Genomic DNA, 17176 nt, shown 5'->3' with positions numbered 1-17176 from the left:
TATTGCTCAATATTCTTACTGATGTTAAATTGCAGTAGTGAATAAAAGGAGAAAGGGGACAGCTTTGTCTACTTCCTCTGTGCAGAGGAGCAAAAGTCAAACATGTTTTTGCGTAAAGCAGGCACAGAACAAAAATAGAGAATGTTCAGCCATATAATGTGACAGCCAAATCCAAATCACTTGGCTGCAAATGTCATGCAACTCCACTGAATCAAAATCTTTCTCAGCATAACGTGAGATCCAATTTCATGATTTGTAATCTTTGACTGGAGCTCTTTGATTATGTGAATATACACATTTCCATCTGTGTGATATTTTCACACCCAGTGCAGTAGGGCTGGGTGATATAACGATAACAATAATTATCTTTGTAATTTTCCTCAATAGAAATATAACAAATGTTCATTAAATGTTTGATATAATTAAACCATCCTAAAAACTAAGTTAGACCAGGGGGGGGGGGGGCACTGGCACTCAGTGCGCTTCTTCCCCTCTCCCGGTCTCCCTGAACCGCATAGAAGGTGGCATTAATGCACCTTAAATGCTAGTTGCCACCTGCCATTCAACAAAAAGAAGAAGAATGTATGTGAATAATAAAATAAGGGGGAGGCAAGCAGGTAGCTCCTGGTCTGCAAAGTGAAGCCAGTGCAGAAGTGCCTTTAACCTGCATTCTTTCTAATAGCCAGCAGGGGGCGACTCCACTGGTTGCAAAACGAAGTCAGATTGTATGGAAGTCTATGTGAATATGACCCCATTTCTCACTTGATTTATTACTTCAGTAAACAGTTTCTTAACTTGAGGCATCAAAATGGCAGTCCACAAACCAATGGGTGACTTCCCGGTGACTACATCCATATTCTTTCAAAGTCTAGGGGGGGAAGCGGAGTATGCGCAGTGTTGTTAACATTATGTCTCCAGCAGTGGAGAGCAGCCTCTCTGCTGCACTGTTACCTCCGGGGAAAGCCATCGCTTTACAAGATACTGAATGGATGTAGGGTTTTTGATGTGAAACAGACTGAGCACTGAGTTATTTCTGGGAATTGTTGGGTCTCTCTCTCTGTAAATTAAAGAGTATGGTCTAGACCTGCTCCATGTGAAAAGTGCCCTGAGATGACTTTTGTTGTGTTTTGGCGCCATATAAATAAAATTTAATTGAATTGAAAAAAAAAATTTCTTCACCTCAAAGTTGGTATTGGTTGTTTAATGCTGCATTGTGTTTTGGTCAGCTGGTCTCGTTTGTTACTGCTGATCTAACGTTAGTCTCGGAGTGATGGCATAGAAAGTCTTCACAATATACTTCACATTCGTCTCGCAAAGGTAATTCTTTTGGTCATTAAAGCAAAACATGCTTGCAACCGCTACCTTTTTTGAAGATGGATTATAAGATATCCCTAGCATGTGCGCTCTGTAGAAGGTCCGGGTGCTGCACTGCCCTTGCAGTTTAGTTCTGTCAACATCAAATGCAAATTTTCAACAAAGGTGGCGGCCAGCAATATGAAGGCAGCGCTTTTTGAGTTAGATAGGCAGGGAAAACCCTGATTATCCTTTAAAATACTTAAACTTTGCAGTCTGAGCCATCTTACATGTGTGGCGTATCACACTGCAGCACTTAATTTTTCTATTAATATATTTTGTTGAGGAAAAAGGAATAAAAAAAGATTTTGCTTAATTTTTTCTCATACATATTTTGATGTTGAAAAAAAGATTTCATTACTGTTTTGAATGTTCTACCTCAGATTTGTGAAATGTTCCGCTGTTTGGCAAGTGTTTGTCATGTTCTGACCACAAAGAATAGTTTAAAACCACAATTAACTGTCTGGTTTCTTCAACATTCACTCAGGAGCAAAAATCAGCCTTTAAACTTGAAAGAAATAATGATTTGACATATATTGTGATAATTATCAATATCGACTGAAATTAATTTTGAACTGAAATTGAAATTTTTTATTGTGATAACATTTTTGGCCATGTCACCCAGCCCTACAGTGCAGTATGTACAATGCAATGATCAAGGTCACACACAGATGGAGTGTCATTTAAATGAGTCAGTGCAAAGGGAGGTATTTGGGTGAAATTTTCACCCAATAGCACATTGTCCTACAATAGTAACCTTGTTTCAGGTGCAGTATCACTTCTTATCATCCTATTTTTGTGGCAGTGCAACAACCATCACAAGCAGCACTCAGACAGTTTGGTAATTTCCTGATCTTTCAATTTGCTTTGCCTCTATGTGGTATTTGGTGCACAGCACAGAGTGCTCCAACTGACTCCTATTCAAAAAAGCATACACTTCTCTCTAGATGTGCTAAGTCAATCAGCATATGAATGATTATTTCTTTGACTGTGCTTATACAGTAAGAAAAGTAATAGTAAATCAGAACTTGAGATCCATCAAGATGCATCAAGGATAATTTTGTCGCACCCTGAATTGTAATTGTGTTGAATCATGGGATCCCTATCCTATACCAGCCCTGTTGTTCACCATACTGTACTTTAATGCTTTCTTATGCTAGCTCCAACCTACAGCCAAATACAAAGGATGGTTGGGATCCTCAGGCTGAAGATGTCAGTTCAGCAGATGAGAAGAAGACTGGATTCAAGGACTTCATAAAGCAGCTACCCCGTCGTAACACCACACGCAGTCCTGCCAAAGACCCGAAAGGCTTGTTAGACAGGGACAGCAAGCCAAAGCTGTCACACCTCAGAGACCAAACAGAAGTAAGGAAGTGTTGTTTTTATTAGACACTATGCCCCAATAAATAGAGGCATTTCAGTGACATAGGAGCTGATGCTACAAATATGTCTCTTGAAAAAATTGACATTTTGTCCTGTGCTAGATTGTTGGCAGCATTCCAGATAGCTTTGGAGGGCAATTATGGCTGGCTAGTGCAAGCATTATCCCAGGTAGTTAGCATGTTTGTCTGTGCCACTGTTTGGTCTGTGGCACCAAAATGTCAACCTTTTTGGTTACGATTTTGGCTTCCAACGATCATGAAAACAAGATAATCGAGATAAAATGATTGTTGTTTATTATTGTCATTTCGCAATGATGCTCTCATTTTGTCTTGTGTTATAAATCCAGCACACCCCTTTCTTTTACAGCAGTGCGCTTTCACTTTTTGTATCAAATTGTTGCAGAAAAAGGTACCAGAGCAAAAAACTCTCACTTGAAAATAAAAAGGGAGTCAGAGGTCCAAGCAGCAAAGTGTTCTTTAATGCTGGCAAAAAAGGAGAGCAAGTAGCACTTTTACAAAGAACCAAATCGCTCCAAAGGTTTTTCTGTGGGGCATTGTTTTTATGCCCTTGGGTCGGCTTAGGTCACACCTTATCATCCACCCTCCCTAATTTTTGACCAGTTATTATGTATCTTTTATCTCCGTCACTCGTTGTTGGTCAAAACTCTTCAAAACAGGTTTTGAGGTGTTTGAGGATATGTACTGGCATATTCAATTCTACCTGATTATATCCAATTTTTGGGAATCATTTTACACCATTATTGCCAAGTTGTCTTCTGGCCTTTTATTTTTTGTAAGTTATTCTAGTCATTTTACACCCTTATTTCTTGATCTCCTCCAGAGAGTATGTTTGAAAGGTGAAGACTTTAGCAGACTCAAGCAAAGTGACATGTAATACAAACATACTCAAATTTGTCCAGTGTATGATTATAATTCTTCTATCGTGCCTCTATACGTACAGTGTGATTAAATATGGTTCATGAGATTATAACTACACCAATACAAATTGTATCACACTAGCCCTTATTGCTTATAAACTTATAAAATCAGTCTGCATAGATTAATATTATCTTTAAGCACACCAATGACTTTTAATGAAAATACACCACACACTCTTCCCTAAACGCCTCCTACATGCGTTGAGAGTCTCTATCCACAGAACCGGCCATCTAACCTGCCTTCGCCAGGCTAACTGAAAGCTGAAATTTACTGAACCAAAATAGTTTGTGTGTTGGCTCCACGGGAAGAAATCAACAGTGTTTGTACTTATCAATTCATTGGTTTTATTTCCCCGCCCACTGTAGCCAGTGAATCTGCCTGTAGTGAAACCGGGAGTAACCTTAGCTGGGAGGCTACCTGGCTGTGCTTCCAATCATGCTGCGGCTAGCGCTCCATTAGCCTTTAAGGTATCCCCGGCTCTCTGTTTGGATAGGTTAAAGTTGGAAGAAGCAGTGGGTCTGTCGGGCAGCTGAGTGAAGTGGAGTCTGCAGAGGAAGCCCTGGGATCGTCAAGGTGAAACAATCCACGGAAGAGCTGCTGTATTCGGCTGCACAGATAGGAAACACCTCAGCTGACAGGATGTACCATTCTGTTTGAAAAAACTTTTTCTTCCTCTTCTTTTTGGTTTATAACAGTGTTTGGCAACCAGCGTATTAGGTTCATTACCGCCACCCTCTGCTTCGGACTGCGGACCAAAGATTAAATCCTACACACTACTACCTGTCTGTCTAACAAACTAAAAGAAAACAACTGCTCCACCCACTTGGCAGGTTTCAGTGCCGCCGCTCCGCATACACAGAGTACGCAGAGCGCGTGGGGCCTCAAGTACCAGGCGGTGGCCCCCAAAATTAAGGTTGATAAAAATGTCATGATAATTATCACATTAAAATTACATTTTAACACAAATTGAAAAAATATGTAAATTAGTTATGAACAGGCCCGCTGTTGGTTTTTTTATAGTATGTACCCTATCACTCAATTCAGGCAAATTAGATGCTTTTATCAAATATACAAAAAGCGCCCCCCCCCCGCCCCTTCCTCGAAATGGTACTACCTTCAAAGCCCTCATCTGTTCGCTTCGGAGTTTGCTTCGGTTCGCTTGTAGCCTACTACCTGCCTCTCGCCTGAAGTTTGCCATATTAGCCTGCTTTATCAAGCTGTTTTTGAATGAGGCCATAAGCAGAGCGACCATGGGGGCAGAGGGGGCGGCCGCCCCACGGCCCTCGCTCATGGATGTATAAAGAGAACTGGATACAGCGTCGGAGGCGGGGCCCCGTTCGTTCCTATGAAAGTTGCTCAGTGGCGCATGAAACCAAAAAAGTTCGACTTCCGCATATAAAATTACCCGGATCTTCCGGGATCATTGGGCCCATAGAGCAAGCGCACTAGTGGCTTTTGCCGGCCGAGCCGGCTACTTCCAGTTTAGCCCTCCAGCTAACTTGAATGGGGATAAAACAATTCAATTGTGCGGCTCATTTGGGCTTTCGAAATATATGCGCGGTCCGAATGAATCAAATTCTGACAGTGAGACGAGTCATTTTGCGGGGGTTTCGATGCTCAAAAAAATGTATCAGCTGATTTACGGACGTCTCTTTCACAATGTAAGTCTATGGAAAAAAGCCTTTTTGGGCCCAATAGTGTCACGTGACGTTGTAATTACATGGTTTGGCCGCTATGTCAAATTGGCCTCACAGCCCGGCGCTGTTCCAGGAGAAGTTAACTCTCTCAGCTTCTTCTATTCATTCTCTATGGTAGTTCTTATCACTATGGGTGTAATCCCCCCTCCCACCACAATGTGGGATGCAATGGCAGAGTGGCGCTGTCCGTATTTCTGCTCGTTAACTCTGTGGGAAGTGAAGACCGCAGAAGCAGCAATTCAAAGTTTATGACTAACCGCTGAAAACTTTATCCATAATATGAGATATTCGTGTCTTTTTATGTTTATGGTGAATGAAACTTGCCAGACAAAGTTTCAGCCTTGTGGATGAGGCCAAACTATCCAACCTCACTTTGCTGTGTGTTGAGCGGGACATAAACACTAATAAGGACTAAGTGGTGGGCAGGTTTGCCACCATGAAGGAGAGGAGGATGAAGTTTTAAAAGGGACCGTGAAATGTACAGAGTTTGTTAAACTGCTCTGATTATTTTGTTCCATGGAGGATGGAGAAATACACAAATGGACTAGCGTTACACTAAACTACAGCAGTCTAAGCAGGGACAACTGCTGGTGAGTGAAGCATCCAAAATTAGTCTTTATTAACTTAAAAGTTGGTTATGAAGACATCAGTCATAATGTTAGATTAATGTGTTATTGTTAACTCCATGCTTACCACATCTCAGCACCTGTCTCTGTCACTGCCTGTGGTGTTGTAGACTTTCCACTTTGTATTTGAATAGGCCTTGTAGTGTTGTAGACCACTGTGTCTATTTTATGTTCATGTTATTCCCGTGTTAGAAAGACATGGTACGGAGACAGAGCACCTGGCTTGTCTCTATCTATTGGTGGTGGTGCTGAACTGTTCGTAAGTCAGTGTATGTAGAGCATCACATGCTATCCTCAGTGCTGAAACATTTGAACACGGCTTGTTTTCTTTTTTGTTCTTCATAACAAGCTTGTCTCAAAGTCGCTTCACTGTATGTTTCCTGAGACATAGGCTTGCATAGCTCAATAACAATTTGTGATCATGAATAGGATATATCAGCTATTTTACAGTTGTGATTTTTAAAATGACTGTTTATAATTTATTTGTAAGAGACAACATGAATCTCTGAAAAAAAGCTGAAAAACGGAAAACTGGGCCCCCATGACCAATTATGCTTAGGGCCTCCAAATGGTTAGCAGCGGCCCTGGCAGGTTCATTAAAGTTTTAATGCTGAGCTCCTGAACTCTGGTCTTCCTGAGTTCTTCCTTCATATATTGTCTTTCTTTATCATACTTAGTACAAACTATGATTGCATGTGTAATAGTCTCCTCAGCCAGGTCGAAAAAAATGTGTGCATATATCGGTATCGGCATCGGCACTCGGCCACAATAAGTTGGAAATATTGGCATATCGGATATCAGCAAAAAATCCAATATCATGCATCCCTAGTACAGTACATTGTTTGAGTTAAACATTCTTGCTTAGCTGTACTATGCTTCACTGTGTTGCTAGGCTATGCCCAGTTGTTACCAGTCCATGACGGAAGAGATGCTTTGTGGTGTTCTGCTTTGTAGCCGGTGAATCCATGGGTGAGTCAGGCTGAGAGGGCTTTGGTTCTGAAGCTGAAAGATGCAGGTGTTGCTGGGGAGACAGCGCTCCAGTCGTGCAGAGGGCCCATGTCACTCCTTTGTGCAGAGTTAGTGGCAAGCTAACTCCGTTTTGCGGCTCCTGTACTTGTTAAACTAGCCAGCAGACTTGTGTGGTAGCTGCTAGCACAAGGAAACTTAGTTTCTGAGTCTTAGGCAGGCTCTCGCGTCTTCAGAGCTCTTGGCTCTGCAGGATGCTGTGGTAGCCCTTTTGGTCCAGGGTGCCAGCCACTCTGTGCTAGTCACCAACTCTTGATCCAGCAAAATAGCCCAGGCCATCACACTTCCTCCTCCATATGTTTATACAGACAGAGGGTTTGTAAGTCATCAACAAATGTTGAGACACATGCAGGAATTGTTTGCATCAACTTTCAAGGCTTCAATTACCTCCACTGCTGCAGAAAAGACTTGATCCCAGAAAAAGGCCTTCTTTATAACTTTATTTTTTAGTTTTTGGTAACCTAAATGTATTAGTTCAAATGTATTTATTTTTAATAATAATAATAATAATGATAACAACTATTATTATTATTATTATTATTATTATTATTATTATTTAAACCTTTATGTAATATTGTAATCTCACTGAGATCAAGATCTTTTTGAGAGAGGGCTGAGTGCAACAGAGAGAAAGAAAACAAAGCATAGCCAGACAAACATAAGTACATTACTGCATCAGAAATAAACACAGATTCACTTCATAGACTCAAGGTTAAAAGAGTATGCTATGAATATGACATTAAAGAGTCAGTCCCTCCAGTTAACTGGGAAGAGATTAGTTTGCCACTTGGCAAATGTGCTTGTAATGCAGTAGTCAAAGCGGATCACACCTACATCAAATATCACCACACCTTGAGTGTTGACCAGAGGAATCTGTTCCCACAGGATGATGTCAAATCCCCCTCTTCAACATCAGAAGATGATGACAGTGAAAAGAAGCAGCAGAAGAAACTGAACCAAAAGAGGATTAGAAGAAAGATCTCCAAGTTCTTCAGGTTAAAGTTGGAGAAAGACAAGGAGAAAGAGGAACATGGGTCTCATCCTCAGAGGCCTTGCACATTGTCATTCACCACAGAAGAGCCTAAACCAACCATCGTCTCTCCCAGTAAGCTCCTCCATTAGACTATCAAACTACACAAACCAGCTTTGCAAATCCAGAGTATTTTAAATAAAATTTTAAGTCTGTCATAAAACAATAGTCAGGCACCCAAATACCATTCCATAATCATTCCTCCTGTTCATACTGACCATTAAAAGATCCATTCCTAATGGTCTTTCAATTTAAGTGATGAGGGACAAAAATGCAAAATGTATTTAAAAGATTATCTGACACTAATATGAAGCTTCAGCCATCTAAATTAGTCAAATCAGTAGATATCTTCTAAGTTACAGTATTTTTAGTACCAAATTCATTCTTATTATCCTTCCGCTTTAGCTCAGAAGTGAAACTACCCCTCTTTGATCATTCCTCACTCCTGGATCCTTGCTTAACCTGCAAGTCAATCCGGTCTGCTATCTTGAAGGCTGCTCCAAATTGCTTATTTCTGCTCTGAGGAGCGAGGAGGGATCTCTGAGCAAGGGTACATTATTTATGTATTTATTTATTGGGACCATGTACAGTGTTAAACATAAATGTTACCATTTGGTGTACTGTACCAGAGTTATCTTATAGCTAATTTTCATCTGTAGTCCCTTTGGCAGGTTACAGTTAAAACATATACACAGGACAATAACAGTCCAGTACAAGCAAAAAAACACATGGGACACATAATACAAAATACAAAGCTACACACAATAGCACATCACATACACCCACAATGTCACTAAATGGTAAATGGACTGTACTTGTATAGCGCCTTTCTAGTCTTCCAACCACTCAAAGCGCTTTTTACACTACGAATCACATTCACCCATTCACACACATTCATACGCTGAATGGGTACAGGGGCTACCATGCAAGGTCCCAACCTGCCCATCAGAGGAAGCTAAGCATTCACACACATTCATACACTGATGGCACAGCCATCAGGAGCAATTTTGGGGTTGAGTATCTTGCCCAAGGATACATCGGCATGTGGACTGGAGGAGCCGGGAATCGAACCGCCGATCTTCCGATTAGTGGACGACCCGCTCTACCTCCTGAGCCACAGAAATGACTAATGTGTGCTTGTCAAATTAAAAGCAAGATTATTTGCATTCATGAGAAGATCATTGTCAATGGCACATTTCCAGTCATCAGAAAAGAAGTTGTATTTAAAAGACAAGTTAATTAAATGAGCAATGGGGGGAGTTAAAATATCTGTGTGATTTAACAAACATGGTGTCAAATTGGAAAGCATCTCTACTTTTGGATCTTTTTAAGGAGGTGATGATTTTGTTTATTTGTAACTCATTAGTCTCTGCCAGCTTGAAAACCTGGCCTGTAGTGTCTATAGGAACAATATCCAGTTTCCTTTTTGTAATTTTTTTTCCAAGCTCATATACAGACTCAAAGAAAAGACAGAAGCAACAGCAAGATGATCTTCAATTAACTTTCCCTGTACTTTGAGTTTAAAATTTCCTAAAAATTTTGGGTCCCTCCTTATGAGATTATCAATGTTTTTTCAGATCAATTTGCTGTTGCCTTTTGCCTTATTCATTAAATTGAGATAAAAACGAGATTTAGCTTCTCTTAGCTCTTGGATAACTTTGCTCCTTAAATCTTTATAAATCAGCATGTCAGTGTCTCTTGTAGTTGTAATTGCTTTCCTTAGTGCAGCATCTCTAGATTTAATTATTTTCCATAAATTTTCATTAAACCACGGTAAATTGTTTTTATTTTTAGATTTTATCTGTATCCTCACATTAAATCTTTCCCTCACAGAGTTGATTCATCAGAGGACAGTACATCATCCCAGTTCAAGCTGGTAATTTCACTGGCAAATTCTTCTTGCCTAGCTCTGGGTATGCACTGAAGGATCAGTGTCTTAGTTGCTGTGGTTCTAAATCTATTTTTAGTCAGTTTTCTTGCACATAGGGTTAGGTTATGATCTGATAAGCCAGTGATTTAATTATAACTTTTAATTATTCTTTCTGGTTTATTAGTAAATATCAGATCAATTTGTGTACTGGAATAGTATGCAATCCTAGTTGGGCCTTTAACTAGTTGTTGGGATGGGTAGGAATATGTTTGGTTATTAGTAAAAATTCATAATTATCATAGATAACCAACTGTTGATATCAGGGGAGTCTCACACGGGAAGGCACCAATATGTTGGATCTGTGAGGAGCACGGTTGGTTATTAGCAATAATGAATCATTATCAGAGATTATTACTAATTATAAAACTTAATAGAATTATTAATATGAATTAACCCAGAAACCGGGACCAATAATCAAACAAGGTAGTCTCATAAAAGAGTTCACCTAGAATGTTAATATTTGAGGGATATCAACATTCACAGAAGAACAAAGAAGGGTTGAATTCGAGCTCTGACTCCCTCAATCAGCCACTTTTCACAATATGTTAAACACAATTATGACAAAAGGACTTCTCTCTAGCATACCATAGCAGTGTTAATTAAACTTGGGAGAGAGAGAGAGAGATGGTGATGTGATCTGGCGTCTGGGACGCGGAACGTGGCTATGGGAGGAAGTCATGTCACGTGAGAACCAAATGGCAGAAGTATGGCAGTGTCTTTGTTAGATAATAGCAAGATGGTGCCGCCTGGTGGTCAGTGTCTTGCACTCACCCAATTCCATGTAAAACACGTGTCTGATGGCGGATAGCAAGGGACGAGTCCCACGTTATCTGACCATCAGATGTCCAAAAAGATGTTGGTGAGTGTGTGTGTGAGTCGCAAGAGAGCGAAGAAAGAGGAGGGAAAGCGATCGTGAGGGGGAGAGAAGCGGATCCTTTGTCCACAGAGAGCGCGCATACAGACGGCAGTCTGTAAAGCACGTTGTCTGGTTTCTGATCGACAAAGCAACTTACTCTCTCCCTCACAGTGGCACAAACACAGGATATGTTAGACCATGAACAACAACCCACATTAGCTTTCCTGTTTAAGTCTCCTCCCTCTAACTTACAAACATGAACACATGTTTTGTCCTGCACCTTAGCTTGTTGAACAAGCCACCAAACAAGCATTCACCGGGGAAAGGTGCACTGCTAACCTCTGTCAGCTGTTGTCAATCAAACAGTCTGAGACAAAAAAGAGCATTTCTGATGTTTCCTCAAAGACCTTTTGTCCCCATATACAAACTATTAACTATACTTTTAAAACGTTGACATTATTTTTGACTGTGTAGGGTGATTAAATGTGATTTCAGTTGGAATTTGACGCTAAAATGTTACTTACTGCACCTGGTTGTAACGTATTTTCTTGTGTGTATGTAAACATACTTATTACAAAGTAGTAATAGTAGAATGTTTAAAATAGAATGACAGTTTTAATCTGAGATACTTGTGTGTGTTGTGGTTGATATAGACCACCCTCCTGAGTTCTATAATGAAGTAGCAGAGAAGCTGGACAAGATTGCCCAAAGGTCCCACAGTATAAAGAAAGTGAATCCCACCGCCCAGTCTTCCCCAGGTAATCACCCGTGCACACACACACACACACACACACACACACACACACACACACACACACACACACACACACACATATACATGGACGCACGCTCATATGCACACACATACACACATGCACACACACACACAGAATCCAATTGAAGAGGTGGCTGTATTATACCACACTGAAACTTGCATAATATAATTTAGGGAACTCATGTAAGCAACAGTTAGTCACTCAGTTTAAATGTTATTCTGAAGCTCTCCTCCCATGCAAGGCCTGGAGTGTTATTGTGATGGACACACATTTGGGAGATGAAGAAAGCTTCAACCAATACAACAACAACAACAACAACAACAACTACAGAGCTGCAGATTAAGATTCCCAAAGCATGGGCACTGGCTAATGTCAGACTAAGAATGTAGATGGGTGTTTGGTGTTTAGGCAGTCATGGTTGGTGTGCACAAAGGTCATTAGATTGTCTCCATCAAACTGTGTTTTATGTTTTTTTATGAGATACTGTGGCTGTGTGTAGCATCAGTATTAAATCACCTAGTGGTAACTATAACTACAGGAGGACACCGTTGAGCTTTTTAACACAGCTATTTTCAGTCTGAAACACCTGAGCAATGACTGACAACCCCCTCAATGGACCATCCTCACAAACTGATTGACCTTTGTCAAATGCACACACCCACGTTGCCACAGCCACTCTACCTCAATGGTTAATGTTTATCAATAGAGTTAAATGTTTACAATGTTTACATTCTTGCCTTGTTTGTGCACTGTCTTGTCTAGTCTTTTTGTACTGTTCTGCCCTCATTTTGTTTTGTCTTAGCATCTTATATTGACTGCCTGCTTAGCATGGCTTAAATAAGCCATGCCAAATGTAGCTCCACTGGCCACAGGGAAATATGTCTTGAGTCTTGAGTAGACAAAAACTCTATGATGTGTTTCTTTTGACTGTAAAGTTGGTGGTTCCTTCTTTTAGGAGTGTGTGATAAAGAGGCAGTGGTGCAGCAGCTTGTTAAGGTACTCTCCTTGGAGGGAGATTCTATCAACACTAAGGTAGGTATACTTTGTGTTGAGAGGAGACTTTGAATATAGGGGGATTTTTGACCTACAATTCTGCATCATCAGTTAACTGTCAACTTGACCTACTCTATGATACTTTATACAAAAAGATATTCATAGAACAAAATATTGGTGAATCTGACTTGAGTCCAAGTCATGTAACTGGAGTCCACACCTCTGCTAATTACACATCTTTTGACAGATCCAGTCGGACCCCTTTCTGCGCTCCAGCTTGATTCGTCTTTCCTATGCATCATTTGCCAATCTTCTAGACACTTTCAGTAGTAGTCAGGTATCTGAGGCCCCAGCCCTGCTGCCAACAGCTAGTCCAACACTGCAACGCATGGCTGTCACCATGGAGGTATCACGGCGGATAGTGACAGCCACAGGAACCCAGCGCATGCAAGGCTATGCAGAGTGCTACATGGAGACCTTTGCCCCCTGGGTAAAGAGCCATGGAGGATGGGTGAGTAATTTAATGAAAACATTTGTAACTTCCATTATGTCCAAATTACCAAATTTTATGTATATATTAGGGCTGTCAAATATTATGATTAAAATATTTAATCGTGATTAATCGTTTGACTGTCCATAGTTAATCACAAATTAATCACAAATTAATTGCACATTTTTTTTATCTGTTCATAACTTACCGTAAAGGGACATTTTTCAAGTGTTAATACTCTTATCAACATGGGAGTGGACAAATATGCTTACTTTATGCAAACGTATGCATTTATTGTTGGAAATCAATTAACAACGAAAAACTATGACAAAGATTTCCAATGACAACTATTGTCAGAAACCATCACAGGTACAGCATTTAGCCTTTTAAAAATATGCTCAAATCATAACTTATGGTAAACTCAAGCCCAACAGGCAACAGGTGGGCACATTGACCAGCTAAATTTTCCATTTCTTCAGTATCGATTAAAGATCACTCCGTGGATCCTTCAATTCAAAAAGCAAATCACACTATGTAATTGTGTCCAACCTCACATGGGCAAAACAAAAACATCCCCTTGTGCTATGGGATAAAAACAGGATAATAAAAAATAAAACAAACAATAAATACAGATGTTAGTCATTTCATTTGTCCAATTCACCACCACATTACCATGGTGCTGCTGTTCTGGTAAACATGGGGGCTAAGAGGCTACAGCTCATGTTTCTGTCCTCTGCATGTGTCGGCGTTGTGTCTGCCTGCCTGAAACACTGTCTTAAATGGACTTTTTATCCAGTTTTAAGCCATATTCTTATGATTCACTCTTTAGACCTTGGTTGTTCTTAACTTTATCTTTTAACTGGATGAAGGATTTTATCCATCGGACATCTGGATTTTGTGTTTTCAGAGAAACAAACTGAGCAAATGGTCGCAGCTTGCAGCATCAGTGTCAGGGACTGTTGGGCCCCTGGCAATTTTGTACTTGGGCCCTAATAATAATGATAATAATAATAATAATAATTAAAGCTGCAAGCAGTGATGATCGGGCCCTTGCGTACGTCGTGTCGGGCGCAGTCGAAGCGCTTCAGTCACAGGCGTGTAGATGTCTCCAGACCAGGGCTGTTTTCAGATAGTGAAAGAAGAGGGTTAACATCACTTCCTTTGTTTGCTGTTTTGCCTGCTGCTGGGGCTGATTCATTGAAATATCTTAAGGGGCGCTATGGAGCCAGTTTGCATCACTGACTGAATATTGGTATGAAGACGTGTCCAGGCTGGGAGTCTTATCAAACTTGCAAAGTTTGGTGTAGACTTGAGCATTTACATTAAAGTAATAGCAATTTCGTCTGTCATGGTGAAACATCAAAACTCAATGCCACACCACGGCCACACGCTTCAACGCTAGCCAAATCTTTTGATAACTTTGATCATACACTAGTGTAGATGACACACACTGATATTGAAGTCGTTACGATGAATTCTGTAGGAGGAGTTCGTTAAAATACAAGGTATGCGAAATGGCAAAAAAAACACGAAAAATTAACACTTTTTTCAAGATGGCCAACTTCTTGTAGGACTTACAATATGGTTCCAAGAGGCTTTTTTGTGTGTCTTGACATGATACATAAGCTTTGTGAATTTCATTTTTCTACGTTAATCTGGAAGGCGGGGCTATAATTTTGAAATTTTCAAGGGGGCGCTGTTGGACCCATCCCTTGCCCCTAAAAACAGCATCGTATTTCATGGTGAAGGATGTGTCGCCATGGCAACGGTGTTTGGTTATGGGTCATGACCTGCTGAATGTAGCATCACCAAGGTCTTACATCTTAGCTGAGTCAATTTCAGCTGCATTGGCCAAATTTCCTAGGAATAATACAACAAAGAATGACGCATGATACTTCCTGTTGCCAGTAGGTGGCGCCATGACTTTCACTGAATATGGGCCTGAACATGTGTTCAGACGGGGACTCTTAACAAGCATATGAAATTTGGAAACGATCAGACCATGTGGAGTCAAGTTATAAGGCTTTGAAATTTCATGGCGAAACATCGAAATTCGCTCGGCTTCGTCATGGCAACACCTTTCAACGAAAAGTCACCAACTTCACGATATACGATCTCCAAGGTCTTGAGGCTATTCTGAGTAAATTTGAGGTGGATCCAATCACCGTGCTACCCACAGGGCGTCAAAGTATGAAACATGTAACTTCCTGTTGCCAGCAGGTGGCGCTATGACTTAGATCCAATATTGATGCATGGATGTGTTCAGGGTGGGACACTTATCAGGCACAACAGGTTTGGGTCTCATAGGATCATGTATGCCAGAGTTATGGCCGTTTCAATTTTAATGGTGAAGGATCGAAATTCGCAGCCCGGCCACACCCCCTTGGCAATGTCGAAAACTCACCGTTTTGATAACTTTTCATCTTCAAGGCCTGTAGATGATACTGACTGAATTTGAAGTTGCTGAAGTCAAATCTCTAGGAGGAGTTCATTAAAGTATGCAGGCTGGAAATGACCAAATCGGCGTCAAAATCGCAACTTTGATCCAAAATGGCCGACTTCCTGTTGGACTTAGGGTATGTGTCCAAGAGACTTTTTGGTGCGTCTGGTCATGATACATAAGCATACCGAATTTCGTTCTTCTACAACAATCCGTATTGAGGGGCTCAATTTTCCAAATTTTCTAAGGGGCGCTGTGGAGCCATTTTGCCCTGCCTCTTTGCGAGACCCATAAAATATCAATTTTTTACCACTTTTGATGTATGTGCAAAGTTTAACAACTTTTCGTGCACATTTAGGCCCTCAAAAAGGTGTTTGTTTTAGAAGAATAATAATAGAGAAGAAAAATAATTCCTTCAGATCCAATAGGGCCTTCGCACTGCTTGGTGCTCGGGCCCTAATAATAATAATAACGATCCCTTCAAAAACAATAGGTTCCTCGAACTTTCAGTGCCGAAGACCACTGGGCCCCTGGCACTTTTGTGCTTGGGCCCTAATAATAATCTTTACAAAAACAATAAGTTCCTCGCACTTTGAATGCCAGGGACTGTTGGGCCACTGCCACTGTCGTGCTTGGGCCCTAACAATAATTACAATAATCTCTACAAAAACAATAGGTTCCTTGCATTGTCAGTTCCAGGGACCATTACATATACATATACAGATGGGTGACAAATTAAAGGAAAAACCGGTACAGGCCTGAATGCTTGACCCCTACAGTGAGGGGATCCGGTGGCTCTTTTATGCTTTGAGGGACATTTTGCTGGCTTGGTTTGGGTCCACTTGTGCCCTTAGAGGGAAGGGTCACTGCAAATCAATACAAAGTTGTTCTGAGTTATCACCTTTATCCTGTAATGAAACATTTCTATCATGATGGGAGTGGCCTTTTCCAGGTTGACAATGCCCCAATTCGTAGGGCAAGAGGGGTCACTGAATGGTTTGATGAATATGAAAATTATGAGAATCATATGCTATGGCCTTCGCAGTCACCAGGGATAAACCCCATTGAACACCTATGGGAGATAGATATATCAGAGCACTATAATGACTCACATTGTTAATCAAGACAAGTCAACATGAAGAAAGTTTTGAGTGCATTAACTAGGAAAGTGGAAATTAAGAATAAAAGACTGTCTTTTATGTAAGCCTGATCAAATTAAAGGCTTGTTTCTCTCTGCCATTGAAGTAAAGGCTTCAGACACAATTAAAGCTGCAAGCAGCGATGAACGGGCCCTTGCGCCTCCGTGCATGTTGGCCACAGCGCAATCAAAGGGCTTCTGTCACGGGCATGTAGATGTCGTCAGACGGGGGCTTTTTTCAGACAGTGCAAGAAGGAGATAAACATCACTTCCTTTGTCCACTGTTTTGCCTGCTGCTGGGGCTGCTTCACTGAAATTTCGTAGGGGGCACTATTCAGCCAGTTTGCATCACTGATGGAATATTGTCATATAGACGTGTTCAAGGCCGGGAGTCTTATAAAACATGTAAAGTTTGGTGCAGACTGGAGCATTTACAGTAAAGTTATAGCAACTACCTCTGTCATGGCGAAATATCAAATCTCAACAGTGTGAGGATGAGA

General features: G+C 40.8%; 1 protein-coding gene across 1 annotated transcript in view; it reads left to right on the top strand.

Moving 5' to 3' along the window:
- Positions 1-17176, top strand: part of bcl2l12 (BCL2 like 12) — a 29776-nt gene that overhangs the window by 4153 nt on the left and 8447 nt on the right. The window contains exons 3-7 of the mRNA XM_067615926.1: positions 2514-2718; positions 7909-8128; positions 11493-11597; positions 12571-12647; positions 12856-13119. Of these exons, the coding sequence (XP_067472027.1) occupies positions 2514-2718; positions 7909-8128; positions 11493-11597; positions 12571-12647; positions 12856-13119 (871 nt within the window). The remainder of the gene's footprint in view (positions 1-2513; positions 2719-7908; positions 8129-11492; positions 11598-12570; positions 12648-12855; positions 13120-17176) is intronic.

The sequence above is a fragment of the Thunnus thynnus genome, chromosome 17 (assembly GCF_963924715.1).
Source record: "Thunnus thynnus chromosome 17, fThuThy2.1, whole genome shotgun sequence".
NCBI lineage: Eukaryota > Metazoa > Chordata > Actinopteri > Scombriformes > Scombridae > Thunnus > Thunnus thynnus.
This window is presented reverse-complemented; position numbering and strand designations above follow the sequence as displayed.